At 40.8% G+C, this 22,531-nt stretch overlaps 1 protein-coding gene across 5 annotated transcripts in view; it reads left to right on the plus strand.

Moving 5' to 3' along the window:
- The first annotated feature begins 801 nt into the window (after positions 1-801).
- Positions 802-22,531, plus strand: part of PPP1R12A (protein phosphatase 1 regulatory subunit 12A) — a 125,116-nt gene continuing 103,386 nt past the window's right edge. For 4 of the 5 annotated variants that reach the window (XM_050892030.1, XM_050892048.1, XM_050892020.1 and 1 more), the window contains exon 1: positions 803-1,113. In XM_050892030.1, coding sequence (XP_050747987.1) covers positions 877-1,113 — 237 coding nt within the window. In that variant the 5' untranslated portion in view covers positions 803-876. Of the gene's footprint in view, positions 1,114-22,531 lie in introns of all 5 variants that reach the window. The other variant, XM_050892057.1, reaches the window with a different exon arrangement.

Below are 22,531 nucleotides of genomic sequence, written 5' to 3' on the forward strand. Positions count from 1 at the left end.
CTGTGCTCCCAGCCACGGAAGCCCCCGGGAGCCACACGCCCGAAGCCTAGGTTTTCGGGTTTAAGGCCTACACCAAAGCCCCCCAATAAAGCATACTGTTCCCTCTCCCCACACACGTCGTTTCGGAGGAGTATGTCGCCGGCCACCCTTCGGTGACGGCCGTTTTATTGGGAAGGCCCTCATCGCTTTTGGAGCGCGTTTTTTCAGCCTTGACAGCAGACGCAGGCCGCAGCGGGAGAAGGCCGGTACCCCGGCTGCCCCCGAGCCGAGGCCCGGGCAAGGCAGCGGGTGCCGTGCGGGGCCGCGCCGCTGGACGCCTCTCGGCCCGGCTCTTCCCCTGCGGTCGCGGGGGTTTCCGGCCCGGCGGGGCAGGGGAAGCCGGTGACCCTTCGGCTGAACTCTTGAACTCACGGGCCCGGGATGAGGCAAACCGAGCCGGCCTCGCCCCAGTCACAACACGAGGCGGCGGCGGCGGCGGCGGCGGCACTCCCCCGCCCGGCCCCCCGCTGCCACCCCGCCCCCGCCGGGCACGCCGCCGCCCGCCCCGCTGCCCCACGCCCGCCAGTGACACCGCCCGCCCCGCCCCGCCCCGCCCCCGCCGCGCCGTTCGCGCGCCCGCGCCTGCCCTCCCGCATCGGTTCACCCCCCCCACCGGCTCCTCCCAGCCCCGCCTCCCCGCCACCGGGAAATCTCGCGGGGTTATGCTAACGAGGCCGCCGCCGCCCCGCCCCTCCGGTTCCCTCCCGCCCTGCGCCCTCCATCTGGGTGGGTGAGTGAGCGAGGGCGAGTGCGGGCCGCGGTGCGCTGTGGGATACTGGCGGTATATAGTCTATCCTCGGTGCGGCGTTAGCTAAGGGGGCCAGGCAGGAGCGGGGTATGAAGATGGCGGACGCCAAGCAGAAGCGGAACGAGCAGTTGAAGCGCTGGATCGGCTCCGAGACCGACCTGGAGCCGCCCGTGGTCAAGCGCAAAAAGACCAAGGTGAAGTTCGACGACGGTGCCGTCTTCCTGGCCGCCTGCTCCAGCGGGGACACCGAGGAGGTGCTGCGGCTGCTGGAGCGGGGCGCCGACATCAACTACGCCAATGTGGACGGGCTCACCGCGCTCCACCAGGTCGGTGTGGAGCCGTTCCCGCCGGCCGGGGGGAGCCTGGCCGAGCTCGGCGGCGGGACCGGGGCTTGGGCAGGCGGGGAAGGGGGGGCGAGGCCGGCCGGCGAAGTGCCTTCCCCCCCCCCTCCCCCCGGGAGGAGGAGGTGGAGGAGGAAGGGGCCGGAGGCGGCGGCTCTCCCCTCCGCTGGGGGTGTCGGGGCGGGGAGGGGCCGGGAGCGCGGGGCGGGAGGCGGTGGCGACCGGGGTCAGGCTTGTGGGGGGCGGCCCGGGCCGGAGGGGCGAGAGGCTGCGCCCCCTCCCCGCAGGCCGGGCGTCGGAAGGGGGCGGTTGGGCCTCTCCTTCGGCGGGGAGGAGGTGCCGGTGACCCTCTTTCGCTTTCCTCGCTCGCCTCGCTTCCCCTGTTGGCAGCGCCTCCCCTCGGGAGGGACGGGGGGGAGCGGGCCCTGCCCCGTGTTGTCTGGGAGGCAGCTGGGGGGGGGACGGGGACAGGTGCCCCCCGGCGGAGGGGTGGTGGCCGGCAGGTGAGGGAGGCGGGCTCGCCTCGGGGGGCGCTTCCCCCGGCTGCCTCTTGCCGGGATCCCGTAGCAGTTTCCTGCTTCCCCCGTCTCCCCGGTTTCGCAGCAGTTGAGCCGATTAAACCCCGCTCGTGTGTGCGGGCGGGCGTGTGAGAGACGGATCATCTATTTCTTTCCGGTTTCTAAGGGGAACCAGTGTTTTGTTCCTAATATAGAAACGTGTATCAATAACAGGCTGCTTGCTTTCTTTGGTGATGGCTTCTGCCGCAGTGTGAAAGCTGAACTCGAAGGGGAGCAGGGCTCTTGCATTTTTCTTTCGTGCGTTGGAGAGCAGTAAAAAACCGAATCCATGTTGCTTTGTTCTGGTGTGGGTATGTGGGAGGGGGGTTGGTGCTGAGGGAGATAACTTTCACTTGGGGCAGGGGGGGAATGGAAGGGAAACTGGCTGTGAAGTTTCCTCAAAATGGATGCTTTGTGCATGTTGAACTTCATAGCAGTCTGATTGGAATCTCAAAACGTTAGCCAAATAAGGAAAGGCTGTGGCAATCCGGAGATAATGCGGGTTTGCCTGAATAGTTTTTGTTTCTCTAGAAGGCCAAAAGCTTCCACACAATATTAGATTCACTGGATATCCAAAAAGCACAAAATGATCTTTGACAGGCTAGCTTCTTGTTCTTAAGTTTAGAAGTTGTTCAGTAGTTTAAAAAAAAAAATTAACGATTATGAGATCTAGGTTGATCAAGTAGAAATCTTCCCAAAATGGTTGGGTGAGGTAACTAGGACTTTGTTGTTATACAGTGCTGCTCTTAAATTCACCACCTCATTTTTGTTCAGTGTATTTTATCCATCCCATATAGATTTTTCAAGGATGCGAGGCTCTACAAATACATAAGTTGCCCCATAGTACTGGATAGAATCCCCTCCTGAACATAAGATATAAAATTCTGCTACTCCTTGCTCTATTTCCTGTCTATAAGTTGTCACTTGCTCCTCTGTAAACGGTATTGGTTTACTTTCAGTTGTGAACTGAACTGGAAGAATGAATGTGTGTTGTGGTTAAGCCTGTCAGCATGTTACTGCAGCACAGTTACCTGACTTCAGGCTAGTCTGTCACTTCATAGTGAGATTTTATGTATTTATCCTTCTCTAATCAAGTTATGATCGCTTCGTGCTGCCAGGGAGCTCTGTACTAGAAGTCATACCTTAACTGGTTAGATGGTTGGGTCTACAAGTTACTGTGTTCCAGTGATTGGTAGGAAAGGATGACGTTCGGTTTAACTCCATTGTTAGAATAAGAGATGAATGGTGTTATCTCTCTTCATGAAGTCCAGATGGCATTTTCAAAATGTTTTTGATACTATATACAACAAAGCTTTTGTAAAGAGCATTCCAAGCTTATTCTCCCCTTCTTTTTACCTGTAGTCAGCTTGCAGTTTGGAAGGGCAAAGTCTAAGGGAGCAGAGGTGAAGATTTACATCACTGCTAAAACTCTTGCTTGCTCTCCCCGCACCTCCCCCCCCCACCCCCCAGTGATACCAGAGAGCCTTTTCTGGTTTTATGAAATTAAAAGCAAATAAGAAGATCAATTGTGAAGTTGTAATCCTCTTGAGGCAGTCCAGTAAATGAATGTTGCCTGTTGCTATTAAAAAAAAAAAAAGGCATATAACAAATTCCTGCCCATGACCAACTCTGAATGGTTTCACTTCATTATTATCAATAAATCTTATTTTCCTCTAATATGCCATATAAAAGGTGCAAATCATATATGATGCAGTCTATACCATGAATTCATTTAATGAGATTTGGCTGTGGCGTGGAACAAAGCTGTATCTGGTCCCAGAGGAAACTGTTCAAAAACTTGTCATTCTTCCTGACAGAGTTTTGACTGACTGATGTCAATTGTGTTGAAGTCCATGTTGTTGTGTTTAAGACTGTCATGGTTTGCTCTTGCTTTGTAGTTTGTTGGTTGGGTTTTTTTGTGTTGTCTGTCAGATCCCATGTAGACTTTACTGCTTCATAGCAATAAATTTATCTCGGCAAAGATAAAGTGACTCTACCTTTTTTGGGTTGTGTCCTTTTTGTCTTATATTTAACCTTTTTTGTGGTTATTGAGGACAAATGCATGTGTCTGAAATAGCAATAGAATTAAATATTTAATATACTATTCAACCTTTGTTCTTCCTGCTAGATATGACAGTTATAGGAAGAGATTTAAGCTGTGTTTTCTTTTCCGCAGTCCAGGTGGTTGGAAGCGCTGAGGGGAAAGTATCATTAATCTTGAAATTCTGGTGAACTTCAGATCTGGTCTTTAGTGGAGCATCAAGCTTCAGTAATAAAGCTATTAGTTAAACTTTTCCTGTATCAGTGGGGTAGAATGCCATCACCATCAGAAAGCTTTATGTAGAATTGTTTCTCTTAATGCATATGGGAAAGCAAAAATTACAATTGGCTTGGTAGCTCAGAGGAGGAAAGGGGAGAGTATATATGCAGGTACTTTCTTCATCTTGTGACACTGCCAGTGAGTGATTTTGTTTTATATTTGCATGCGCTTAAATGAGTGGACTTGAGTGCATCATGTCTGAGGAGATGTCAATTAAATTTCTTTGAGTTAAAGATCTTGCAGAAGGGGAAAAATTTGTCATTAGATGATGGTTATTATTCCTGTATGTAATGTTGGGTTCAAATGCCATTCTCTTTAAGAACTTGTTTTAGCATAAGTTCAGGTTAGGCCTTCAGCACAAAGGGCAAAACTGGGTATACCATTTTTCTATCTATGGGAGATATATGCAATGTAGGATATTGCAGCAGGGTAGTAAGTATTCTGCTGCAATATCTTGCATTATGTACATATTGTATGTATATATGTCTGTAAGACCAGAAAACTTACTTTTAAATTAGACCTTAAATTTACAATCAGATGTCTGTTCTGTTAATTTAGTGGAGGCTGAAGTTGATTGTTTTTAAATATTGCATTCCCAGACAGTTGTCGCTCAGGATGAGATCTAACTTACAGATAGTGCAGCTTTTCTAATCTGCCTCAACAATTGAGTGTAAGGAGAACTTGAGAGAAAAAAGAAGCCCAAAGGTGAGCTGTAACCTCGCAGATTAATAGTTTCTGCAGAGGAGGGGAAAAGTGGCATATTCTCAAATAATGTTAAGAAGAGACTATATACTGTTTTCCATAAAACCCGGTCCCTTCTAGGGCAGACATATTTATTCGCAGTGGGATTCGGTTCTATGATCCTGAAAGCTTAGCACCTATCCTTCCTCAGAGTTTGGACTATCTCTTTCTCTCTTTCCTTGCCTTCCATGAAAGAGGACTTGGTTCACTAGCTCTGATTGGAATTTACTGCTTAAGTGACTGAAAGTAGTTTGTCTAAAAGTTACATAGAGCTTTGTACAGGAAAGAGGAGCCCACCCTTTCTGGGCAGCACCATGGGAAGGCTGCATGTGGTGGGGAGGGACCATGATGTGACCAGTTTCCTGGAAGGCTGGATTTCCTGTGCATGCTGCTCCCCTGGGAGCACAGGGTGTGCACTGTGGAGTACCTGCATGCTCCTGATAAAGAAGACCACTGAGATTAGGCTGTGGTTAGGTATGACAATTTATGCAGCCTGCTTTTTGGCTGCCCTTTCTCTTTGAGGCTGCTCAGACTTAGGAGGTGGTAACCTGGTTTTTGGCCTCATTCTCTCTGGGTGAGGAAGGTGGGTGCTGTGACCTAATTCCACCACGTAGCATGAAAGGAGCATGTCCTACTGTCTTGATCTTGCTTCTTCCTGGGGAGGGTACTGCTTTGGAGGTAAGATAAGGGAAATTGTCTTGGCTGTTTGTGCATGGGGATCGAGTACTGTAGGTGTTGTCATTGGTGAAGGCTGAACGGCAAGAGAGGCTCCTAATCCTTAATGAAGGATTCATGTGCTCTTTTTTGTCCAGGACAAGTACAGTTTAATTAAGCAATGTTCACCAAAGGCTATCTCTCTGTTGCAAATATCAGTGTTTTTCTGCAACTCTTCAAGTACTAAATTGAATATGAAGGTGAGACTGTTTTACTGACATTATAGTTATGTATTAGTTTGCAGGCATAGCAGTATGCAGTGTCAAATAGAAATTTTGACTTGATGCCACTGCTGTAGGAGTCTGCTGCGTTGATCCCTCAGTAGTAATTAAGATGCTGAGAAAATCTTCACAAGTGTGTTTCACTGAACACTCTTTCTAATTGATTAAGGGCAGTTATTGCTGTTTTAATATTTCCTGTGAGTTCTATGGGATTTATTTCTTGGATAAGAAGTACCTTCCTTTGCAGGAGTTTCTGCAATAGTTTACATGAAAAATTCTGTCAGGACTCCTGGTGGCATGCTCATAGTATCTGATATGGTAAAGGGTATCATTACAGTTGGCATCAACTGTCGTCCTTGTTACGACATCCTTTCAAACAGCAAGGAGTGATGAAAAAGGGACATAAAATCTACGAGCACTGGATCCCTTTGCCTTAGAACTTGATAGAGGGCATTAAGGCTGCACTGTCGGGATCCTTTTTGACGAATGATAACACAGGTCATGTATTTGAGCTGGGGCCACAGCATGCAGAGCATGTCAAGTCATAAGAGCAAAGAACAGGTTGCTACAGTCTTAAATCTCTAGGGTGTTTGCATCATAGCAGCAGCACCCAACAACCAAGGGTAAGGAAGATATGGAAATAGCTCAAAGCTATCTTAGTAACCTCCTAGCTATGAATTCTGCACTGCCTCTTTTGGAGAGTGAAAATACTGGTGCGTATGGTAAACTTGTTAATTTTTCAAGATTGTCAAGTAAGAGAACTTCCTTTCCTACAGAAAGGTTTGTACTCAGTTACGAACCTGATGAATAAATCTCACTGTTTGGAGGGGAAACAACCTCCCACCCACCAAACCCCATAATGCTCTTGTAGATGATATACAACTGAGAATTTTGGACTCATTTGCTCAGCTTGTATTATGTTATCCTGATTTATTTTTTTTAAAATTCTCTATCTGCACAACAAAGCACAGAGAAAATGAGTCCTGAAATAAGTGTAATGTTGACTTCACTCAGTGATTAGACTACAGAGGCATATTTGTTTAAAATCCCCTTTGTAATAGGAGTTGGTTCTTGTGTGGGCCATAGATCTTTCCCTCCATAGTTACAGTAGCTAGGTTCAGATTCTACAATAAGTACTTGTTAACTTCCTACTGATCTTGTCATCTAAGATTTTTTTTTTTACCCTTTGAAATGAAGGCAAGAAGAGGAAAAAAAAGATGTGATTCTTCACAGTATACTTTAAGTACAATAATGGAAATTGAAATGCTGCATTCGAAAGAATTGTGTTCTGCTTGGTGTTTTACAAAAGAAACAAGTAACAGTCTTTTCACCTTTTTAGGTTAATTGTCTCCAAGTGTCTCTTGGCCTCTTCATGGTCTAAGTTTGAACCTGGGATTTCTGTGTCTGGTTACATAGCAGTTTTCATCGCTGTGGATATTTCTTGTCCACAAATAGAACAACCCAAGTGAATTCTAGCATATAGTAATTATTTTAAGTATTTAAAGCAAGTTTCCATGTTTGTGTAAGTGACAGGTTTCTTAAACTTACCTAGTCATGGAGGAAGAGTTCTATGTTCAATGTAAGGATGAATTCAGCTGATAGGGCTTTAGTTTTTACTGAAGCTAATGTTCAGGGATGATTTCTGCTGGTCTATAGCTATGAATTTCACTGTAGCATTAATGCTGCTTTTACATTAAAGCTTTATCTGTGGTTTTCTATGTATTCTGGCATATTCTTGGTATTGTTAGAATGCTTTTTCATGATAAATCATCAAAAGCACCTTATAAGAGTAGATGAGATGTGCTCTTGTATGTATGAATAAAACTAATGTGAATACACTTGGTTTGAGGCCTTTTAGATCTTGGTGTTGTAGTAGCAAGCGTGTTATTTTTTTACCAAATTACTAAATTTGTTTGTTAGCTAAATCTGAGGCTAGGAGACAGAAGCAGTCGGTATAAATCATTAGTAGAGATACAACTTAGGTCTTCTAACTGAGGATCTGTATTCCAGGCTTAAGGGTATATGCTAAATTTTAGTTGGAACAGATGGTTTGACAGGCTCTTGGCCAGTTCTTTACTTGTTTATCCCTTTGCTCGTACTCTCACTTGCTCTCTTTCTCCAAGTTGTTACTTGGGCTGGTAAGACATTGCAGTCCTCTCAAAAATTGAGCGCCCAGCAAATTGCTTGCCTCTTTCTGTGTAATTGTGACTCCTGAGGCTGGGCTGACAGGATGTGGAATTGAGGAACATGCATGTGTTCTAGCAAATACTTAGATTTTATCCAACAATGTATTCAGATGGATTAGACTTGGACAATCTAATATGCTCTGAAAGGAATGTGGTGGTAGTTTTGGACAACTATAGCATAAGTACACCCTTCTGGGTCTCTTGCAACCAAGAAATTGTAAATTATGCCTTGTTACTGCCATACTGTAGTATCAATACAGAGTATATGCATAGAGGGCATGCAACGTATGAGGACGTTTACCTAACAAATGTTATATCAGTGCTTAACAATATATCCTTCTTCATTGATCTGGGCAACTGTAAAAATGCAAACTGCAATGCAGCTGCAAGGCAGCGGAGCTGTCGGTAAGCTGGACAGCTTCTGATGCTGCTAGATGGGTGGAGACATTCCAAGCTTCTTTACTTTCCTATATGCATTCCTGAAATGACAGTCAATGGAAAGCATGGCATAAGAGTGGCAGCATTCCTCAGCTGTTTCCTTTCTAGTAATTTCAAGACTGTAAGGATAGAACAAGAAGGCAAAAGATGATCGGGGTACTTGGGGGTAGGGGGGAAGCATTTCTGGATTTTTTTTTTTTTTTTTAAATGCTTTGTTTTGACAAGACCTGGTACCCAGCTTTTCTGTTTCAGTTGTTTTTTGAGAACACTGAATCAGCCACTGTGCTTATCCTGGAAACACTGAATCTTTGACGACTCATTCACAAAACCAAAATTAGAGCAATATGATGAAGTCTTTGAACAAGACTGTTTCCCATTTATGCCTAAGTGGTGTTAGCACTTACCCCATTAACAATATATTTCTTAGACTAATGGCTTCTAAAGGTCTGTTAAACAGAGTGAAGAGTGGAGTTGGCATTAAGCAGAGGGTGAAACCCCTGAAAAAAACTTGACCAGCAAATGCAGCCTCATTTTGGGCCTACACACAGAAGTAGGTTTGTCTTCAAGGCTGCAAGTAAATAGTTCCTATACTACTGTAACTTCTGAATACTTTAATTTTACATTTGGTTTATAACTAGCACATAACTGTCTATTTTGATACTAAAATATCTGTAGGCTGTGGTTGTTAGAAATGGTTCCAGCTCTAAAACATTCTGTCAGGGGCCAAGTCTCACTGATTTTTTTTTTTTATTTATTTTTTAAATCAGTCTGAAATATCCTTTGATTTATTTTCCTGTGTTATGATTGTAATTCTGGGTCTTGAGTTCAAACTATGACAGCTTGCTTTGACATGATCAGTTAGCCAGGCAGTGGTGATTGCTATGCAAGTTTTAGTTCTGGGGTGATTATTTATTTAGTGTTGCTGTTTTACCATCCTGATAGCGAAGCTAGAAGAGTAACCAAAGTATCTTCTTATATACATACTTGAGTATTTGAGGTTTCTTGTACATCAGGGGATTACATGCAAGTCTTAGTCCTGTGTTGTGGAGCTGAAATATATATATGCCACTTTTCATGTCAATTTCATTTTCCTGTTATTCTTTTGGTTCTTTCACACAATGACTAAGATGAACGTTAGCAATGTGGAACCTGTTTGTTAATAGTTTTGCTCCAAACTTATAGGATGAACTTACCTAACAGTATTTTTCTTAAAATTTCACACTTGAATTGAGTATTTGTCTAAGGCAAAATAACAGTATCTTCATCTGGTAACAAAGGTGAACACAGCTGACAAGTGTGTACACTGATGTATGTGTGTGGTCAATGCTACCTTCTGAAACACTTAACTTGGATGAAGCTTCCACTGAGAAGCTGCATTCTTCTGTCAAATCCAGGATCCTTGTGGGCCCCTTTTGAAACCAAAATACCATCTCGGACTTCTGGCTTTGAAACTTCTGGCTTACTAATGTCCTGAAATTTGCTTTAGCATTCTTGATTGAAGACCTATGCTTCCGTTACTGAAGTGGAAAATTTGTTATTTTAAAGCTGCAAAGCTTGTCATCCCAAGTTTTAACAAAAGCGTTGTTGCTTGTGGTATGTTCACGACTGTATGCAATTATACTTGAATGAGTAGGTTTAATTAAGTGAATAATCTTAATGAAATCAATGGGGGTTTTCCAAAAGTGTGCCCCCCACATCCCAGAGATGAAACAATCCAAAGCTATTGGTATTATCTCCTTGATCAGCCTTAATTTTGACTACCTTCCCTGTATTCTATAAAATATAAGTAACTCCACTTATTTTTGTTGCAGCATTATTTTTTTTATCTAGTTACAAAGAGTCAACAACTCTTAAACTTGTTTCACTAACCTGTCCTTTGGAAATGTTTTCAAATCAGTCCAGCCTGGTGCTTTAGGTGCTGAACTTGCTGCGAACTTGCGCAAAAATGAATTGCCTTAGGATTTAATCAAAGTGAAAAGTGAAGATTGGGGTGACAGCATTGTGCCTGTGGGCCAAATTGGGACTCCTGTTGTTAAGTAATAATCTTATTTCTATCAAACCATATAAAACAATGTTTTTACAGAGCTTGCCAAACTTCACAATTTGCTACCACTTTTATTTTGTTCAACTACTGTGACTTGAATTATTTTAGGTCCTAATGATAAAGATTTTTTTCACGAGGAGTCTGCATTTTGTCTCCTACTCAGTGGAAAATGAAAGTTCAACACTATCTCCAAAAGAAGAATTTTTGTGTAATGTCAGTTTCTTGGCTTCTGAGTATAGCAGAGCAGAGAGGGTGAGTTGTGCTAACACTGTGGCTGTCAGTGGGTTTTTGTTTGTGAATCTCTCTGGACATGGCTTTCTGGTCACTCATTTTCTACTTGCTTGCAGACAACCTAGCCAAATGCTTGGCATTTGTGTCTCTGTATAGCTACGCTTGTATGTGTGTAATAGTGGTATTGAATACTAATACTTGTACGTCACAGTGCTTATCAGGTATTTGTATGCTTAGGAAGAGAAACAACTTTCCCCCATCTCTGTAAAGGAGGAACTTAACAGATCTAGTGGCTCTGGTGCTTAACACTTGTAATATACTTTTAAAATACTGAAGAAGGCCACTGACAAGTGTATGATTGCATTCTGTTTTAGTCGAGCTGCCCTCAAACTTGGTTTTACGTGAAATGATTTCTTCATATTTTTGCTTGCAATTTGCAATGTCCTATGTTATCCACAGTCTACCTGGCTTTGGCCTCATCTGTCAAATGTGACTTCAAAGAAAGTTCATGAAGTTATTGTATAAACAAGTTTTACCTATAGCTGTAGGTAAATATAGCAGTGGTGATTTAAAAACTACTGTTTCAAAGGAAAATACAGAACAACTTAGTATGAATGCCAGAAGATATATTCCATATTTTATAAAAGTGTTTTATCGCTTACTGACCCATGTAAGAAGATGTGGGAGTGGAGGAGCTCTTTTCCAATTGTTTTCTCAGCAATTGAAGAGGATGCTGTACTCCGTAATACAGTAAAAAAGTGTTGATTGTAATTATAGCTCTGCGTTTGCAAGCTCAAATGGCATTTGGATTTTTAGAATACCTTGTCTACTGTGTGTTAAAAGATTTGACTGCTGCAAATAAATACTACTAGAAATGTTGCACTTGCTGCTTTTCATTTTGGTACACAAATAGCTCCAGGTATAAACATCATGAATGTAAAATGGGGGGGGGAGGGGCGTAAATCTAAATTAATTTATAGATTGTAATAGCTTGTGAAAAGAAAGACCTAAGTTAGAGGAGCTGCAGTTGGGATCCAGGAAGAGGCTGTCTAGAGAAACTTATGCTTTGGCAACATATACCAGTGCTGGATGCAACTGTAGATACTGATGTGAAGTACGGAAACACAGGCAACCTCTGTCTGCTTGTATATAGGAGTTCTTCTTTATAAGAGGTATTACTTCCTTTTCTAAAAGTAGGATGAGAGGTGTGGGGGGATTTTATCCTTTCCCTAACTTCCTCTAGAGAGTTGTTCTTGAATTAGATTATCCTAGTGCTAACCTCTATATGTAGTTATCCTTCACTTAAAACTAGTAATTCCTGACTAATTCATTGCTAATGGGCTAGCTTTGCACTAATGAATAGCAATGATAATCTAATTTCCTAAGGCTGTCGAGTTTGGAATCCATGTGCTGTTCTAGTGTCTAAGCAATGTTAAAGACAATGCTGTCTTATGATGAGGTTAGTTCAAAAAAGCTAAAGGCATCTTTTCCTTTTTCTGCCTCTAGAGGAGACTGAGCTTCATATAGTGATAATCGTAGCTAGTTGACTACCATTAATTGGGAAAAAATATTTGGTGTCAGATAATCGATTTGCATGATGTTGTGGTAGATTACTTCTGCCTTTTTGGTAGTACCAGCATGTCAGGTATAACTCTTCCATCTTCATGAAGGGGAATGTGTAGGAGAAGGTATTTATGTCACTGGGAGGAAAAGCCCATTTCCATTTAGCTGTCTCTTTGCATTTTTTCTTATGCAATTCTTCTGTGGCAGCTTGAGATATACTGCTTTTTATATTTAAAAACAATACAAATCTTAGTTACCAGAGTCCATTCAGTGTATCTAAATTCTTAAACAGTACTTTTCCCTACAGCCCCTAGAAAAGCAAAGCTATATATACTATATTGATAAGTCTGAGTATACCACAGATGATGGAAGTTCTGTTTGGAGAAACATGCATCATAGGCTTGAAGTGCTTAGGTGATTCTGTGGTACTGTCTTAGCATGCCTGAGAAGGACTGTTTGATTTGTCTTCTTGCTAGTTACAGGTTAGCTAGTATTCAGGTTTAGTTTGTTGGTTTTGGTCTTGTTTAAGGCTAGAGGCTTCCCCAAAGTATTTGAATGTCACATTAGCTTCAGTAAGAACTTCATGCTTAAACATGTCATTTCCCTTCTCCCTTCAAGAAGAACTACCACCCTGAACAAGCTTTATTAAAGACCAGTACAAATATTTAATATGGTTTTGAGTACAGTTGAATATAGTTCTTCAGTAAAATGACTAACGGAGTTCTGAGGTTTTTTTCTTAATCAGCATTTTCAGTTCACAATTCATAAAGATTGTGTAAAGTAAACATGAAACCTGAGTAGCTGCGACAACATTCAGTACCTGGTTATATTTGGTAAGATGGTTGGAGGCCTACAACTGATTAGCCAGTCACTCTAAGTAGTTACCTTGTTTTGTATCTGCCAATTGAGACTTATGCATGTGAACTCAGTTTGTCCAGTTTGAGGAGTGTGCTGTGTCCAGAAGGCTGTACTGACTGCCAGTTCCTGATGCAAAGTGTCTCTAACTAGACTTCTTTTCAGAACCTCCCAATTTCTGCGTAGGATTACAGATTTCCTATTGAAATTCAAATAAGCCTACTATAACAATTTGGTGACTTGAATTTTCTCTTGATTCTAGCGTAATTGTCCATCCTGTCACCAAGGCAGGAATGGTACAGTAACCCGAGAAGATGCTCATCTCCGTGTTCAGTACAACAGAGGAAAGAAAAAACTTACACACAACTCAAAGTGAGGAGGGCACACTGCATTGGGCGAAGTTTTGTATTTTGATGTGGCAGACGGATTGACTGGATGACATGTTTGTGAGGGATTAAAATAAATTTAAATGCGTCTGGAGCTGTCATCTATTTTTGCTGCAAGAAGCCTACCCATGTGAGAATCGCTGTACCTGTGAACAAGTTACCATAGCTTTCTGGAGCCTAATCATTAGTGGGTTCTCTGGCACAAGGAATATGGAAATCGGGGAGTTTTTCTGGATGTGTATGTAGCAGTTCCTGAGGGAAGGTCAGCTGTTGGGTGTCAATTCAGTTTGACTTATAAAAACTTTACAAAAGCCAGAAAAGCCTGCTAAAACAAAATACTTGATTAATAAGACGGTGGATTTTAAAAGCTATTAATTGTTTGGCTTTTTTTTAGAGTAAGTGACCTGTCACATCAGCTGTATATGCTGGATTAAAACATGAAAATAAGAAAAATCTGGCATTGAAAAACTTACATGATGGTAATCTTATTAAAGATATTTTTCCATTTAAGTTTTTTTCAAAATAAGGTGTATAAATAAAAAGCATCAGTAAAAGTTGAATGCTTGCAAACTATGGGGATTCCAATAAAAGACCAAACAGCACTTAAAAGTAATTTTCTATTAAGAAGCCTTGTTGGCGTCAGAGCCATAGATTCTTCAGTGACATAGTTTATGATCAGCTACACAGAGATATGACTCAAGTGTTTGCTTGAAGAGCTGATGTGTAATTTCCCCCTTTTTGGAGGTCCTCCAGGGACTTTGTATCTCAGCAGCTGTTTGCTTACCTGCACATACAGTAACAAGTTCGTAGTCTTTTCAAGACACAAACTCGTGACTGTCTTTGGAAGGCTTTGCTGTCTTAATTTCTTTCTTCTAGGATTTTGAGCACTTTTCATTTCTTCTCTATAATTATCTAATATTATTTTCTGTAGCCAAGTTAAGTGACTTAAATATGGGAGAATTTTCTTGGTGTTTTTTTCCTGTTCATTTTGCTTTGTCATGTTTCACTGCTGATAATGTATTTGATAACATGCTTTGCATTCTGTTAATACTTGGAAGGTGTTTATGCAGAATTTAAGTAAATAACAGCCTAAGTCAACTGATTTGGACTGCTTTATTGCAGCTTAAACTACAAATGTTACTTCAATATTAAAACCATTTAAACCTTAAGCCAGAACCTTCAATATTTAAAACAAAGATGGTTTAAAATCTTACTTTGTATGTTTGGCAGTTGAGCTCATGTGATAGGCTGTAAAACTGAGGAGTGTCACATAACTAGGAATGACATCACTAACTTTTTTATCAATACACTTCTGTACTTATCTTTGGTAGCTGTCTGTGATTCATGAGACCCATATTACATCATACAGTTGCATAAATTGCTCTTGGAAGAAGTTCTTTGACATAGACAAATGTGGGCACAGGGAAGGACAGGGTAGAAATTATTTTCCTGATCGTAAGATAGACAAGTGACAGAGGTAGGAATTTTTTTCATCCAGGTATATTGCCCCTTTTTTCTCTTTTTCTGTCCTCCTGTCCCCTTGCTCTACTTTTGTTATAGAAACTAGATCTCGGCAATCGAATTCTTTTGCCTCATAACTTTTAATAAATAAACAGCACTGGTTAGTTTTTTTGTTATAATTAATATAGTTAGTAGAGTTATTAGATTTATAAAAGCAGGCTCTGAATTCAAGTCTGCATCTGTAGAGAGTTAAACGAGCTGCTGATGCTTGTGGAAACCCAGCATGTGCCCTACTTTGATTTCTTCCTCCAAGAAAGGTCTGTGGCAGGTTTGTTTCCTTTCTTTGGTAGTATCAGCAACCATTGAGACACAGGATATTTACATCTCTGCTCCTCTTGACTTCATGATGATACCTACGATGACACCCCATCCCCCCAAACCCATGATTGCACTATATAAATTTCTCTCTCTGGAGTGTTTTGACTCTGCTTAATGCAAGGAATAGCAGAATGTGAGGAGTTGTTCCTGTAAAGCCAATTATGTGAACCAAAGATTTCTGTGAGCTCTTGCTTTTGTCAGCCTCAGTGTGTAGACTGTGAAATGCTTCTGGCACTTCCAGTGAGTCTTGATTCACTGAGAATATTGATGATTCCATTAGGCTATTTACCACCTTAATCTCAAATATTTCTGGGTGAAGTCCAATTTTAGTAATGCTCCAGCTTTAGAAGTTGCATATAAGAATCTTTCTTAAATTCTTACGTTAAGATGCAGATAACTTGCCTGCTTTAGGCACAATGTGGCACGTGGGTTTTCTGCAATCTTCTTGATTTCTGAATATAAGACTTAAAGTTCCAGATACTTCAGTGTCTGAGTTTTATCATTTGGTGGAACTTGACTCCATGATAACACAATGGTTGGAAAAAAGTTATTAACCACTCCAGTGAATACTGCAAAAAGTTGTCAGTCTCTTGGAGGAAAGTATGATTCCCTCCTTCCCTGAAACACTTCAGTCATACAACAGTAATACTGTTGCCAATTTAGAAGAGGATGCTGAATGAAGGGAAGTTTCTGCTTACAAGATTATGCTGATACATGAAGGATGAGTAGCAGACTGTTGGTGGCCTGCTGGAATAACTAGGGAAAGGTAATTTGTCTGCCCCATCTGCTTTGTGGGGGTGGAGGGGATGAGAACAGCACTTCATTTGTAAAATTACACCTTCAGGATGGCACAGTGTCTAAACCGAAAAATACAATTGGGCAGCAAGTTACTGGCTAAATGGACTGGTCCATCATGCTAAGAGAATCCTCTTTTTAGCCAGCCAGGCATGTGTTTCTGCAGATGACCCAGTAGTTCTGGCTACTTTACTATCTTGTATTTGAATGTGTATTCTGAGGCCTGTTTAACCTGAGGCTTTTGACTTGTCATTGGGTTTATCCCTTTGGCTCTGTCACAGCTAATGTCCACAAAAGCAAGAATCAAAGGGAAGTGCTGCATCTCGCTGAATGAGAGAGTACAAAATGTCAGATTGGACTGATTATGGTAAAGGCTATAGGAGTTGCAATATGAAGTAAAGCTCATTGAAAAACTTGTGCAGAAGATGCTGTAGTATAAGCAGCTGTGGAGAAGAAAAGTTATATTTTTGCAACAGAAATAGATATCCTTTATCAGCAAGTATCAAGAGGTTATAGGTAAGAGTAAACTCATAGTGTTTTTGATTGATTGTCTAGTTTTAAAAGTATTTGGAGGCGTCTGACTTTGTGATCTGTCTATTCCACTTAAAGAACTTTTAGTTTCTAGCCCAAAGAGTGGTAGTGTATCTTTAAAAGAGGCTGTTGTGGTGGTTGTGGTCTAAGTATATATTTTTCTCCCCTCCCACTTCAAATGTAAACTACATTTATGGTTAATAATTCTTAACATTCTGAGCGGCTTTTCTTTGCGGCTATTAGGAGGATATGTTTCCATGCCATATAGTTTATTAACTCTCATGGCATCCCTTGAGTTCAGGGTTGAATAGGCAAGTGTGCTCTAGAACTTTCAGGTGTATAGTAGTGATGTAATTAACCTGTAATATCTCCATGTTATTAGGTCTTCATACTGTTTTTACTAGAGTTTTGGCAGCTTTGATTAACGAACAGTACAGGTGCTTAGCTGGTTGACAGTACTCTTCAGCCATAAAACAAATAGTTAAAATTTTGGCTTTAATTATGTCTGAGTCTCTGATGCAATAAACTTTTTTACAGCATTCTTTTTGAGCTTGGGAATTCAAGCAAATATGTCAGCAGTAACTTTTTTTTATAAAAGAATGTTCAAATTGGCAAGCTTTAACTTTGTCCTCTCTAAGTTACGTTTGCGTTGGGTTTGACCTGTGACTTCAATATATGTACCACATACAATGAAAGAATTATGAATTTTCTGTATTGTCATAATTCTTTCCTATATTATGCCAGTAGTTACAACACTTTGTACTTCCACTAAGTGCTGTAAGCCAGTAATCCTCTTTTTCTGAGTTGTTTTGAAGGACTGCAGGGAAGGAGAAGGATGGATGTTCTGCACTTGCTAATCGGCAAACATATGTTGAGTTGTACATGCCACTGAATTTGAAGGTAGAGGAGAAGTCTTTGAATGCATGAAGCCAAAATGCTTACCCATCATTACTGTGATATGGGATTATTGAATTTATAATTTCATCCGACACATGAGCTAAAACTGCTAGAAGCAGATGTTAAATTCTGCAGTAGTAGCTGAATCTCAGTAGTAGTTCAGTGCAACTTCTGCCTCAGCTGATGAAGTTCTGGTACACTTGCTTTGATGTACTTAGATTATATTTTGTGCATGTACTGGCACAAGCAGGTCCTTCAGCTTGTACCCAACCATGATGTGTAACCAAGGATAGCCAGATTGCTCTGACCACCTGCAAGTTGGTCTCCTAAAATGGAAATTACTCATTTTGCAGATGGAAATTGGAGCCAAGCAGCTGTCAATTCCAGGAGACAAATACTGAGGCAAATTCATAACTTTGCTCTTCTGTTCAACAACCATATGACAGTTGATTCCAGTATTTGCCACTGGCTTTCAATCTGTGATTCAAAGATCTTTTCCGTAAAGCCAGCAAGTATTTGTATGAGGACACTGCTTAATATCCAAAGTTGTTTGGTTTTTTTTACTAAGTCTTTTCTTCCTAATCCTCACCTTCCCTAGCTTCTTCCACGTTCCTCCCCTAAAAGAACAAGCTCTCGCTACCCCCCCCCAACTTTTACTTCTGTGGCTGCTGTTTCAGGGAGTTATTGTTAATTTGCATTTGATCAGCCCTTACAGGCTGAATGGCAGGAAACTAGGATAGTTTGACAACTTTGTGTGCACATTTTCCTATGCATGCAGCAGTGACTCTGATTACCTGCGGTCTGAGAGGTCAGTGTGTAATTGTTGAACTAAAAGGGCTATTAAAAGTAGAAGTCAGAAACTACGTGCTTATAAATGACACTTCCATGAATCTGTGCTCCACTGTGGCTCAGTGTAAATGTTCTTGCCTAGATGGAAGGTTTACTGTTCCATCCTTGGTTTAGCTTTGGAAATTAAAGACAAAAACTGGGTGAAATTGTATTACTATTGCTAGTGTTCTGTGCTGTTCCCAGGGGACTACTTATTTAAACGTACAAAACCATCATCTAACTTAAGTAGAAATTTTCACTCTTGTGTGAAAGCTTTCTGTGTATTTCAGGTTTTGGTGGAGGCTTGCAACTAGCACTACTTCAGATTTTGTTTTTGACAAAAATCTAACTTGTAAGCAAAAGTAGAGCTGGGAATATATGCAGGCAAACTACCAAACAGTTCTGCTAACCTGTTCCCAAAGGTCCTACATAAACTGGAAGAAAAATGATGCAGCCTCCTTAAACTGTAATCCTGGTAGCCGTATTCAAACCTTGCCTTTAAAGAAAGAAGGCTCATGTAGTTGTGCCCTAGGGCTGCAAAAAACCTAATACAATGGCACACATATGCAGAATGGTTAGGATCGTTTCCCAGTAGCCAAGTCGGACTAGGAATCCTTTTTGGTGGGAATTGCTGTTTTGGAGGACCATTAAGAAGGTGAAAGACAAAGTAGGACTATGGTTTGCTTAAAATTATTAAAAAAAAAAAGTCATCTTTGACCTTGAAGCTTTAAGGGCCTTGAAGACAAGAAGCTGCTCTTGCATGGCTTTCACAACCTTCCTGATTCAGCTCTCAAGGAGTGGACACTGTGAACATGATACTACTTTCTGTTACGAGGTGGGCTGTATTTAACATATATGAAGTACCTTTAGATGCTAGCTGTTGAGTGCCTAGTGGAAGGCTGTACTACTTCTACCACTGAAATATCTGGAAGATAACTGCTTAACCTTTGTCTGAGTACTTTTAGGTGAAATAAATGAGGGCTGTCTTCTACTTTAAAACTTTCTTTTAAATCTGATTTATGTGGCTTTTGATTGATAGGGTCTAAGGAATTCTAATTTCCTCAAGTCCTTGGCCATGGAAGGCAAGTAAATATATGGAGACTGGGTACTTACTGAAGTTGGGTACTGAACAATCTTCTGTTTCCTGCTATATTCTGGTTGGCCTCCCCCCCCCCCCCCCCCCCCCCCCCCCCAGGTTACCAGAAAGAGTAAGATGAGCTTTGCTCTGCTCTTCTTCTATGTACATTTAGCAGACAGTTTTAGAATGTTCAGTATTATATTGACCTCAATAGCTTGTGGTGTGGTCTTTCCTGTTTCATCCAAGCAAGGAGTTTCTCTCCAGTCTAAATGCAAGCTTCAGTCTGAGAAGGAATATGTATTTGCTTAACCTATTCCTGGACCTAAGAGCTTATTTCTTTGACAGGTAGGTAGGCATGTGTTATAGTCTTCCCACCTACTGCAAAGTTAGTCTGGACAGAAGTTGTGCTGATCTTAAGTGGTCTTAGTTCCTGAAAAGCATAACGTAGGAAGCAGAGAAACTAGTGGAGAGGAGGAATGGCAACAGCATACAAAACAGAAAAAGTTTGTGAAAAGAGAGTAACAAGTTTTGTTACAGCAAAGTATTCTTTGTTCCACAAAGCAGCAATGTAAAATGCAGTTCTTAACTTTAGTGCTGTGTAAGTAAGTGAATATTTAATACGTAGGTTATCTTGCATTACCTTTCTAGAGTTTGCAGCACTCTATGCCTTAGATTGGCTTTTGACTTTTTAAACAAAAAGTGACAAATGTGCAAATAGGTAAGAGAAGAGGTGCGGGGCACTGGCTTGAAAAAAATGAGTTTGAACAGAAGGGTTTTTTAATGAAAGTATGGTTTAGATTGTCTGCTTTGAATAATCATTCTTAGAATTGGATGCAGAAATTTAGAGGCCCAGGATAGTTCTTCAGCAGTATTGTTTTGGGAGTTCAGGACTTTTGCTGGTGTGCTAACTAATGCTCATCTTTTTTTTTTTTTTTTTTTTTTTGGAGACTCTCCTGTTTTTTGCTACACTCAGGCAGATTTTTGGCTATTGAAGCAGAAACCTTTTCCAGAAAACCTGAATTGCTCCACAGATGTGCATATAGATTCTTCTGGAGATCCTGGTCCATGTCGAGAGCTCCTAGGTGTTACAGTAATACAGGGAGTTATGTGGTAACTGCTGTATTCAATAGCTTTTCTCCCATGATCTGCCTGACATACAGACCCAGCAGAAATTCCTAATGAAACAGTGGCTTCGCTTGTGCTAGGCTTTGTGTAAGCGTCTGAAGAAGTCATTCCCGCTCTACAATGTGTCATAGTGGAAGATGTATATAAAGTTTGGAGAGGAAGAATACAATCAAATACGTAAAATTATGCTAACTTGCATTTTAATGTCAATTTCTTGTTGAAGGAAAATAAAGGTTTGATTTATACCATTCTGTCAAAGGTAGATTGTACTTCATTTGTATCTGTACCTGCAGACTGAGGGGCACTATAGTAATACTGGGGGCAAAAAAAAAAATTGTCCACTGTTCCTGTGCTGTTTGGTTTTTGTTTTGTGGTGGGTTTTTTTCCCTTACCTGATGAATGTAATTAGAGTAGTTAGGTAGGAATAATTATTCAGAATTTCTTTAGGGCAATTTTACTTCAACTTTTAAACATGTTTTTTTCTTTGAAAACTGGAATGCTATCGCATATGTGAAATTGTCTGATCCTGTAAACTAAGTTGTTGTTTTTTGTAATAGTGTATGCACGTATTTAATGCAATAGCTATTAAAGAAACAAATATGCAATCTTGCTGTTCAGAGACTTTATTTGTGTTGTGACAAAGCAGAGGATCTCTCAACAGTCTGTAGTTTTTGTTTAGTATCTTGGCTTTATATAAATGAAAACTTAAGTAACAATTTAAAACTGCACAGTTTATTACCTTCTAGCAGCTGTGATGGTATAAATTAAGATCCCTGGTGATAAAAAAAAAATAATCTAAATGTTGGGTCCCTAAAATCCATCCAAAAGGTGATAAAACTGTTACTAGTGTTACTTGATGACAAAGAATGAATGGGTTAAATTTTTTTATTTTGGTATTAAGTATTGTACAGAATTTTTTAAAGTAGATGGGCTGTAACTCTTACTTCAAGCTCATTTTAATTGTTAATTTCAGCAAATTTTGTCTTGCTTTAACCATAGTTCTGAAGTTGTGATGTTCTGAACTTGCTTAGACTGAAAGCATCCAATAAAAACAAAGTAGCTTGCAGTAATGGAAAAAATGACTCAGTACAAGCTGAGAACAGAAATTAGCTAAAAGGCAAACAGTAGTCCGTAAAACAGAAGCTAAGTTTAAGCACTTCATAAACTAGGTTGAAGATCAGTGTATTCTGATGGTTTTCCAGTTACACAAGCACTTCAGTCATAGTGTTCATGTATCATTTTTACTAAAATTTCCCTGTTTTGCCAAACACATTTCACACTTCGGTATTCTAGGGTTGGTCAATTATTACCTTATTTCAAGAACCATAAGCCAACGCAAGTGTAGTCATGTGAGATTAAGGTACAATTTAACTGAGGAAACTTATGCTGCACACTTTAGAATGTCACCTGAAGAATAAGGATGGTGCCAGTTTGCTCATCTTCTGCTGGTTGTGCCAATAAGTGCATACTTTGGAGTAATGAGGAGGTTGCTGGTGACATGAAGGCCATCAACTGTTCAGCTTCTCCAGTTCTGTGTCTACATGCCAGAGTTCTGAGATGGTAGATCAAATAAATCTCAAATGAAAGAAATAAGCCATTTCCTTATGAGCAAGACAAATCATGTATTGCAGTTCCACATTTAACCTTTGTTTAGACCTCATATCTTCAGTTCGAGACCTTAAGTACAGGCTAATTTTAAATATTAAGCATTAATAGGGAAGATTGCTGTAATTAGGGAATCATTACTTTATAGTTATGAGTGAGGCTAGTTCATAGATGTCTGAGTGGTATTAATCAAATTAACAGAGGTGCTTCTTTCCTTGGATTCCTGTCTAATTCAGGGTGTTCTAACTGTACCTAAACTTACTGTAACTAAAACTAATAACTAGAATATTCTGCTTAAATTACCTGGTCATATTCTGTGATGTTATACTGTGCATCGCTAGACACGTAGCAGGTACCTACCAAAACAATACCTGGAACTTGTGTTGTAATACATGTTGCAGTTGGGTAGATGTTTATTTTATAGGTACTTCTTTCGTTACCTCAGTGCT

This window comes from Gymnogyps californianus, chromosome 1 (assembly GCF_018139145.2).
Source record: "Gymnogyps californianus isolate 813 chromosome 1, ASM1813914v2, whole genome shotgun sequence".
Classification (NCBI taxonomy): domain Eukaryota; kingdom Metazoa; phylum Chordata; class Aves; order Accipitriformes; family Cathartidae; genus Gymnogyps; species Gymnogyps californianus.